The 10,448-nt window shown below is 38.8% G+C and overlaps 1 protein-coding gene and 1 pseudogene across 1 annotated transcript; both read right to left on the reverse strand.

Annotated features, from left to right (window-relative positions):
- Positions 1 to 1,282: 1,282 nt before the first annotated feature.
- LOC146616090 (uncharacterized) lies at positions 1,283 to 6,825 on the reverse strand (annotated as a pseudogene).
- Positions 6,826 to 7,689: 864 nt separating this feature from the next.
- LOC146616091 (uncharacterized) lies at positions 7,690 to 10,105 on the reverse strand. The gene is made up of 3 exons (XM_085373948.1): positions 9,669 to 10,105; positions 8,325 to 8,339; positions 7,690 to 8,075 (listed from the first exon to the last, which is right to left on the reverse strand). Exons 1-3 carry the CDS (start codon positions 10,090 to 10,092, stop codon positions 7,690 to 7,692), a joined length of 825 nt encoding a protein of 274 aa, XP_085230074.1. The 5' UTR covers positions 10,093 to 10,105.
- Positions 10,106 to 10,448: the final 343 nt, after the last annotated feature.

The raw sequence follows: 10,448 nt of genomic DNA on the forward strand, positions 1-10,448 counted from the left end.
TGGATTCCTTCTGTGTGGTATCACACTAGCTGTCTTCCTCTACAGGTGAGTACAACTTTTATAACTTCATGATGCATGCACGAATGTTGCTCTTTGTTATGCTGATGCAGAACTGTTGCAGAAGTGCTTGTAAGACGGATTTCATTATTAAACAACAATTTTATTGTGTATGCCTGCATTGAAAGAGTTAGTTCATCTCAAATTACCAATGATTATTTTTTAGTTGACCGAGCAGTTAATTTTACGTACATGTTGAGGATTTGAAGCATCTAAATGCAGCGTGTTGTGAATTTTTGTGTGTTCACTATTTCTGCAAAAACCACAAATCTAATCTAAATTAAAAGAGGTGAATCAGCCCTGAGTGCTTTAGCTTGACTTATTTTTCTATGCAGTAGAGGATGAAAAGAGGAAATGTCAGTAGTGAGGACGTGTTTGTGGTTAGAGTCAAAGTTGAGTCAAGGGCCATTTTCTATCCAACCACAACCTCTATGTTCCTTTTTTTTTAACTAGAAAAGTATCCCAGCTAATTATTTTCTCAGAGTCCAGTCTGCAGAGGCTCATCATACTTAAAAGCTTTTGGAGAACAAAGAAAAAAGAACAATCCATGAGTCTGGGTATTAGTTTTTATGTTTCAGTACTGTAATCATGGTGTGGTACACAGGTAACCAATCCAACAACAACACAGGATCGAGCAATAAGAAGGACAACAAAATTGTAATGCTGAATTCATAACTCGAGGATAACTGGATCATAGGTGTAACTAAACACAAACATTTACCAGGTATAGCCTGGTATTTTTATGTTTAACTTGTGGTAAGTTACAGCGCGTTAGCAAGCACAAGAGTGTAACAGTATATAGTTACAGTATTGTACTTATATATATCAAAGTGAGCTGTATTACAAAGTGTTACAATACAAAAAAGGAAGGCTTCCAAGGACAGTTTTCATGTTTTCTATTGGTATGAATTTTCAGTTCGTGTTGTTTCCAAATTATGTTTTAATACAATTCAATATATAATTCAGTTCATTATCTAACATGTTAAAAAAATATAGCTACAAATAGTGACTGCCTTCATTGTCTGGGTTTTCTCACAGTGATAGACATTTTGCATTTCCTGTGGTCACTATAAGATTTCGAGTTTGTTACAATTTACTAACCAACTCACTTGTGATAATGGACACGAAACAGGTGGATATAACTAAAATGTGGTCATTATTGGTCACTGCTTTTACTCTGCAGAAAAATGAGGAGGAGGGCACTGAATCAGGATCCAGTCCAGGATCAGTTTCCACCTAATTCAGGAGACCAGGTCAGGAGATCTTTGTCATCTTTGACACTCTCACATGTCTCTGCCTTATTTTCTTTCCTAGTTTCACCACCAATTCTTATTTGCACCTTTTTGGTCTTCATAGGCAGCGTTCTCTCAACCACAGGGTGGCACTGCTCACTGTAAAAACGACAAACAGAGTGGTCAGTATATGGAGAGGCTGAATTTAATCTATGGCCACTACTGAGCTGATCAGTCTTCCAGTTACACAGAGACATGGACGTTTTTCAACTTGAAAGCTGAAACTGCAGGGGAACCCCACCAGAATGAGGACAGCAGGGCTACTGTTGCAAAGAAATGTTGGATTCAAGGACTAGAGAAAGGACATGAACATGCTGTTTCAGAGACAGAAGGAGCATTTTTAAAAAGTTTTCAGTGCAGGAACATTGTATATTAATGTATTTAAACGGCTATAACAGTTACTGAAAGGTACATAACAAAGTCATAATAAAATAATACACTATATTTACAATCCCCACATATCTTTGATGATATGTCAGTATATTTTTCAGTACAGACAATGGCAACAATGAACATGGTTTAAAATACCTCAAACATTTTTATCACTTTCACCTTTAGATCAGTGTTTCCAGGAAAGAGGTACTTTCTATATGTTCACAATGCATACCACCAGAAATCATCAAAGTTATAGGGCTTTTTGTCTCTTTGTGAAAAACAAAACATTAAGTGGACTTGATGGCCTTGCTGGATGTAAGAAAAAATTTAATGGCGTTTTTAACATGACCCAACTTTACACTAATACAAGTTTTAACAAATTAATTCAACACATTTTAAGTTATCGTGATTACAGACAGAATGACATGCACATACACAAATGCTACCAAAATACAACCTACAACTGGTGAAGTGAATAAATATCCATGTTATGGCAATAATGGATGAACCGAACAGAATCCACTTGGAGCTTTGAGAGAACAACAGGTGGTTGTTTTCAGAATTAAGAAAAATGATTTTAAACCTTTTAATCTTTTCAGTGGAGAATATCAGTGAAAATTAGTTTTTAGTTTCTTAGCTGGTTTATTGAATAGAAACAAAGCCTAATTGTTGTTGATGAAATATGTATATGAATATGTATATGTCTATGAGGATCCACAATGTCTCCTCATCTTCCTTAGTCCTCAGCACTGGCTCCCCTCAGGGCTGTGTGCTAAGTCCCCTCCTGTTCACGCTGCTTACATATGACTGCTCAACCAGGCTGTCATATTGTAAAGTTTGCGGACAACACAGCTGTTGTTGGTTGCATTACAAACATTGATGAGACTGGCTACAGGAAGGATGTGGAACACTAAGAGGACTGGTGCAGGAAAAACAATCTCTAGAGATTGGCATATATAAGTACAGAGCTGTGTTCAGAAGAGACTTGTTGATGTTGACTTGCACCATATTAATAAAACAATAATCTCTTGGACCAAAGTAAGATCTGAGGATAGCAGGGATAGCAGTGGTGCCTGTGCTTTTTTAGAAAAGTATAGTTTAAAATGAGTTTGACCAACATGCATATTAACATGCATAATGCCAAACAAGATTTGATTAGCAAGTTGTTTTTTTAACAAAGTTAAATGCATAAATGCAGAACACATAGTGGAACCACATGTAATGTTTTTAAAAAGCCAGCAGATGGTGACAGTTGATTATATGTTATGACACGATATGTAACTAAATTGATACTTTGGTTAGCACTAACTGAAACAAGTGTGATTTAAAAAAGGGCCTTAACCCTTTGTGTATCTAAGATGAATATTTCGGATGTTCAGAATTGGAGGTTCGTGATAATTGGAATACCTGTTTAAGTTAGCTCTGTGTTTTTCTGCATTGCGCCAAATACATTCTGTTTTTTAGAGGATGTTTTGTGGTCATTACGTTGAGAGGCTCAGTTCAAGCTGTCAGCTGACAAGAAAACAGTTCTGAGAAAAACTGAACAGGAAACAAAGTGTGCAAAAGAAAAGACACACTGGATGAATCGCTCTACAGTTTGGAATATAAAGATCTGAACAGCGCTCTCTGGTGACAATTTCTACATCTACAGGTAATATCTGATGGTGATGTTATTTCCATGACATAAAAAATATTGGCACTAACTGGTTGCAGGTGAAATAGAACATATTGTTCAAATTCAAATTCAAATTCAAATTTTATTTGTCACGTACACAGTCATACACAGTACGATATGTAGTGAAATGCTTGGACAACTGCTCGTGACCTAAAGAAAACAAAAAAGGAAAAGGCTATGAATAAGATAGGAAATAAATATGAAAAATTAAAAAGGGTAAATTTAACTAGGAAGGAATAAAATATAAATTAAGGTTAAAAATGAAATAACTGTACAACACAAATTAGAATGAAGGGTAAATTTAACTGGGAGAATAAGATAAAATATATAAATTAAAGTTGAAAATAAAATAACTGTACAACAAAATACACAATATAGAACTATATAAGAATGTATGAAGAAATATAAATAAATATATACACAATAACAGCAGATAGCCGATCCCGCCAGAGAGCCCCACTGCCTGCCTCCAAACCAGCCTCCCCCTCATCTTGCACGTCATCCTCGGGGGCCACAACATCCTCAACAGCGAGGCAGATGTTGTTATGACCTGAAACAGATGTTTTGTGTTGTAAATAGCGTCCTAATACATGAGCATACAGTCCAGGGGCGGAGCGTGGGGGTGGCTTACTGGGCTTAAGCCCGGGTTGTTTTGTCAGAAGCCCGGGGTCTTTTGGAGTGTAATTTTTTCATAGTTAGATGCCTGGCTGACAATTGTATAAAACAAAAAGTACACACAATATTCGAAGCACATAGTGCACACTGTGGGAATTTACGACTGTGCGTGAATCCCCCCCTGATATTGGTATGATCCGAGCTCAGGCACTAAGCGACTGAGCGAGGGGGCGGGGCAGCTGCTACCTGTTAGTGCGCTGTTGGAGAAACAGAGCCAGCCATACTAAGGAGAGCTTAAGTTTGACCAGGTACCAAAGCAAATCATTCGTACCGTACAAATAATGTAAATATGACGGTGAATCACGAAAGATTGATATGAAACTGATCACTTGACCAATATTACGTTACTTGCTCTTCAAGTGAATCAACAAATGGCGAAATGAAAAGCCGAACAAATGCTATTTTTTAGAGTCTTAGCTTACGTGTGTTTATTTCATATTTTCAGTTCTTACCCTCCCCGACTAAATCGGTTTCAGTTATGTACTGAAATATAAGAATGGACATTAGAGGGTTCTTTCAAAGAAAAAACTCAGGTAAATGTTATTTTATATATTGTGCTTTGTATGTTGTTCAGTATATTTCTATGCAAAACAAGAGGGATTTCAGTACACAGCAGGATATTTACATTTGTAACCAGATATTTACATACACTTTATGGAGAAAACATAAAACATTTTTACTGTACAACATCAATTTAGAGTAAACTTTTGTTTTAGATAAATATTGAAATATCTTTTGAATTAGTTAAATGTCAGAATAAAGAGAGAGAGATCTGTATTTATTATCACTTTCATCAAATTTAGGAGTACATATACACTAAGTTTGTTAATTAATAAGAAAACTCCAGACGATTCCATTCTGAGCTGAAGAAGCTTCTGATAGGTTAGTAGAGTCCATGTGAGTAAACTGGTGGCACAGCTGTGGATGCATATAAGGCAAAACACAGAGCCTTCTTCTTTGAAATGGGAAAATCAAGAGATGTCAACCAAAACACCAGGAAAAGAACTGTGGAGCTCCATAAGTGTGGCTCAGTTTGAATACAATTTGGTGCCATTTGCAATTAAGAAATACAGATAGTTTCTCTCTTTACTCTTAAAGTTAACAAATATGTTTTTTATATTTATCAATCTAAAAAAATAAACATTTAGTCTGATTTGATGTTACAATTAAAAAAGTGTTTGTTTTGATCTGAAGAGTTTGTAAATATCTGGTTTCAACTGTATATTTTATGATTGTCAGCACAAAGAGGGAGAGAGAGGAACAGAGAGAGAGAGCAGAATGAGGACAGAACAGATGAACAAGAGCAGGTGAGACACACATGTTAGTCAAATGGTCGTTTGCCAAAAGTATCACCGTATCATAGGTACTCATGTATCTCGTACCTAGTGTTTCTTTTTAGGTTTGCTATTTTTCAAATTCTATATTTATTAAGTTCTGCAGGCTTGTTTGCACAACAAGGCCAAAATAATTATATAAACTTTTCTCAATCTAAATATTGTACTTTGGTAGATTTAAAAAAATAAGTGTAGTGCAGGTCTATGATGATTTTTAGTGCTACTATCATCTAGTTCTGATTCTGGTTCTGTCTTGGTTAAGTCCTCAGTAGTCCTGATTTTGAACTGTTGTAGTCCTGTTTTAATTCTGGATCAGTTCTGCGTCTGGTTGAATTGGGGTTTAGTCCCTGTGTCTTGATACAGCCCCGACTTCGTTCTGTCTTGCTGCTTAATTAAAAAACTAGTTTAAGGTGTCCTGCATGTGTGATATATATATTTCCCTATATGAAGTCATTCTTTTTTGAACAAAACTCAAAACAGAGCCTATTAATCTTTCAGTCATTTCTAACCCCACCCCCCCCAAAAAAAAAAAAATCCCACATGCATACTACCCTTTAGGGCTAAGCCCCGGGTGTTTCAAATGTCTGGCTCCGCCTCTGATACAGTCCCCATTATATCATGATGATTATTAGTGAAGCAATGGCTATGTATCCTACTGACTTATATGTGGCACAAAGGTGTGGTGCTTGGAGGAAGATGGCCCGGAACCTTGTCTTCATCATTGCCCTGGAATGATGAGAACCTTGGACTGGCCTCTTGTTGGGAGTGATGATGGGGAGTGGATGCTGGAGACATGGGTACCCTCCATCTGCAAGGATGAAATGCCCTGGAGGAGGGTAAATGGCCTGCCAATACAGTGGGCTGTTGCGGAGCCATGCACGGACCCCGTCCAGCCCACATATGTATCAATGATGCGGCCCTGATGGTCACAAACCGTCTGCAGGATAATGGAGGGGACCAATTTCCTGCTCCTGTAGCACTGACCGTCAGGGCCACTGGGAGGCTTGATGGGGACATGGCAGGAGTCAATTGCACCAGTAGCTTTCAAAAAGGCTCTGTGTTTTGCCAGCTCTGCAAACCCATGAGACACGATGTGTAGATCTTCAGGGGTCCGAGGGAGGTGGATGACCTGATGGCGAATAGCCACCACCTCCTCTGTGACCCATGCGGTGGACAGTGGAATGGGGTATTGCAAACACCCTGGAAAAGACTCTGTAGGATGCTTCACTTGCCAGCCAGAATGCAAAAACAAGGACCTCAATTGTGGCACCCCAACTATATGTCTCCGATCCTGGTTAAGGAGATTCAGCAGCACGTTCAGAGACTCTATGCTCAGGCGGAAATTGGGCCTAGTGTCCTCATCATTGAAAAACCTGTCCAGGACTGGGACACTCAGGTTGATCGTGCAGTACAGGGGTCATGTCTGGTGAAGGGAAATATGGTAAATGACAGAAATTGTTTTAATTATGTTATGTTATTATGTTATTATTATTATTATTATTATTATTATTATTATTATTATGTTATTATGTTATTATGTTATGTTATGTTATGTTATTATGTTTAATTATGTTTTAATTATCATCATTATGGATGTTGGTGTTGTTGCAGTTTACAAATCTGACTTTACGTGTCTACACTTTTTTTTTTCATTATTGTACTTGAGGGAAATGTACTAAAATGTACTGGTTCACTGAAAAGGGTGGTGGTCCACATACTCCTATTTGAGACTCACGTCTACAGTGGTGAATATCGGAGTTTTAAGCTAGTGCACCGTTTTCAAATACACACACTTCAAATGTCAGTAGCAGTATCGTATGGGCAGCAAAAGCATTTATTCAAGTTACAATTCAGATTCAATCTGAGCAATTCAAATTCAAATTGAACTTATTCAAATTCAGTTTCTGATGGCACAGATTTCTGCCCATAGTATCAGTATGTGTTTTTTTCCACTCTACCTGAACGTGGTTTCGGATTAGTCGCAACAAAATCACTCGTCTGTGACGAGGGACTTGTTGTAGCGAGTATGTTTTCCGCCAGTGGCGTGCACAGACATTTTGGGGGGCAAGTGCTCCATGGGGAAAAAAGGGCACTTTTTGCATATGTGGAAAACCTTTTCTTTTTATAATAAAAAAATCGCACAGGTTAAATGCAATTTGACTTTTATTTCAAAACATTCTCTAAAAATCAAAAATCACACCACAAAAAGATAAAATCTGTATCCAACTCTAAACCATATACATACATATTCTCAAGTGTCCATTAAATGGAGTGTACTGCTCTAAAGAAGCATCCTTCTTGGTGCCATGTCTTTGTAGATGTTGATGACCTCGTTGTAATTGATCTCCACATCTTTCTCAATGGCCAACAAGAGGAGATCAGACAACCTTTCTTCTCCACACAAACTTCTTAGTTTATTTTTGATTATTTTTAGCTTTGAAAAGGATCTTTCAACTGTCGCAGTTGTCACTGGTAGTGTTGCGTAGATCTGAATCATTTTGACAAAGGCAGGAAAGATCAGCTGGCCATTATTTTCCCTCAGTATCAGAAATATTTCTCTGAGGTCTTTTGAACTAAAGCTGGAGTGGAAGACCTTTAATTCTGTTTTGAGCTGGTCCTCATCTTCTCCATAGAATTCACAGAGGATGTGGACAGCTTCAATGGCTTCTGGGTTTGGTGGGCCTACCCAGTTAGCATGCACAGTTAAGGGCTGGAAGGACTGAATGATTCTGGCCGTTGGGCTTCCAGTATTGTCCCCTTTGAACCTCCTGTTCAGTTCCCCAGTCATGATGTCCAGAAAGGTGAAATATACACCACTCCTGAAATATGCCTCCACTGACTCAAACTGAGCACCTACTTGAGACACTGTGGTGCTGTGTTGGAAACGCACTGGAACTTTCCGCTTTCTCTCCTGACCAGGCACCACGGTAGGTACTGGAATGTTGAAACTCTCTGCCTTCTCTGATGCACATCTAAATAGCTCTCCAAATTTCTCCTCAGACCTCATGGTTTGCAATGTGTGAAGCACACCATCAATTACCTTGTAGGCAGTGGAATGGTCCAACCCTTCTTCCTGCAGAGAATCTGATGCCAAAGCAGTGACTTCGAATACTGGTGTGGTGATTTCCATGCAGAGAATGAACATAAAATTAATGGCATTTCTGTACATCTGAGCATCACCTTGGGCCAGGTTAGGTGGGTCACTGTCACTGATGTCATCAAGGAGCATCAAAATGGCTTTCAAATTTCTCTGAAGTGCCTTCAGTGCTTTTTCCCTGCAAGCCCATCGAGTATCTGACAGCTGCTGGAGCTCCATAACACGTTGTCCAGGAAAGAGAGACTCCTGAAATTTGACCAAGGCAGCATGACGCTTTGGGGAGCCTGAGCAAAAGGCATACAATTTCTCCACCAAGTTGAAAAATGTCACAAAATGCTTGCTGGACTTTGATGCCTCCACTAGTACCAAATTGAGGCAATGGGCTTTGCAGTGAACATAGAGGGCCTTCTCATTGTGTGCACGGATTCTAGCTTGGAGACCTTTATACATGCCACTCATGTTGGCTGCTCCATCATAGCCTTGACCATACATGTTCTTCATCTCTAGGCCATTCTTTTGCAGAAGCAAGAACACTGTATTCTCCAGCTCCTGGCCTGTAGTTGTATCAACATTGCACACTTCGATGAATCTCTCCTTTATTTGCATATGATGAAAATATCGCACAACAAATGACACTTGCTCTTTGTGTGAAACATCAGAGGTTTCATCAAGTAGAATGGAATACATTTCAGCCTCTTTTATTTCACGTTGTATCTCCTTCCTGATGTAAGTTTCTAGTGCTGCAATGATGTCATTTTGACTTCTGTTGGAAAGCAGTGACACCTGGGGCCTTGTCTTGGTGGCTTTAACTGTGGCAATTTTTTCCAAATGCATTTTCAGCACACTATCGTAGCGGGAAAATACATTGACTAATTCACGAAAATTGCCACGGTTATCACTGGACTCACTCTCATCATGACCTCGGAATGCTTGTCCCTGACGTGCAAGATACACTGTTAGGTCAATTAATCTTGTCAGGATTTCTTTGTTTGTCTGCCTCTCTCGCTCTCTAACTTCCACCCCTTTTACGTCTGAAACATCAAATGCAGACTGAAGGGCCTTTTTCTGGAAATTGATCCATCTAACCATGCTTGTCATGTGCATCTCTGCGCTGGAGTGTTGTTTGATTTTTTCAAGAGCAGTACTCCACTTTCTGATGCCATCAGTTGTCCAGGCTGTTCTGCTTTTATATTTTTCATCCGAGAGGAAAAGCCGACAACTAAAACAATGCATTGAATTAGCAGTGGGTGAGTATTCCAGCCACACATTAGCAGAAAACCACTGTTTCTGGAATGATCTCCCCTCAGTTTTTGGGTAAGGTATATCAGGCTGACATGGGCCCACATTGCAGCACATTGAAACGTATCTGTCATTGCGCTTTATTTTAAATGTATGGATGTGTGTTGGATCTGTTGGGTATTGTAAAGCTGCTAACTTTGACATTATGTGATCGATCTGTTCTTCCTCATTGTGGTCTTCAGAGAGCACTACATCAGTGTCTGTAGGCCTAACTGAACCTGTTGCTGCATTGGTCGCGGCTTCATCTGTTTCTATATCTCCCTCTTCTGCTATGCTGGTAGATGGCATAGAGCTGCTTCCCTGCTGTGACTGACTACAATGGAACAATAATAATAATAATAGTATTATTATTTATCATAATAATAAGCTTAAACAGATAGTTTTAATAATAACCCATACTGCAAGTCTTGTAACATAGAAATAACTTTCGTAGGTACAAAATAATAGTTAGCTCAATGCCTGCTGATTAAGTTCATTAAAAACTAAGTGTGAACAGCTTTTAAGATTTTTCAATAGAATTAACTGCAAGGAGCAGGTTACATTAAAACATTAAAATAGAACCTGACTCTTGTCATGAATCGCTGTGCGGCAGGCAGGAGTTGGACCCAAAATGCAGGACTCACAGACTCGGGGAGGTGAACTCA

The sequence above is a fragment of the Diplotaxodon limnothrissa genome, linkage group LG16, assembly GCF_057381915.1.
Source record: "Diplotaxodon limnothrissa isolate DT_005_m linkage group LG16, D_limnothrissa_male_GT1.1, whole genome shotgun sequence".
NCBI classification, from domain to species: domain Eukaryota; kingdom Metazoa; phylum Chordata; class Actinopteri; order Cichliformes; family Cichlidae; genus Diplotaxodon; species Diplotaxodon limnothrissa.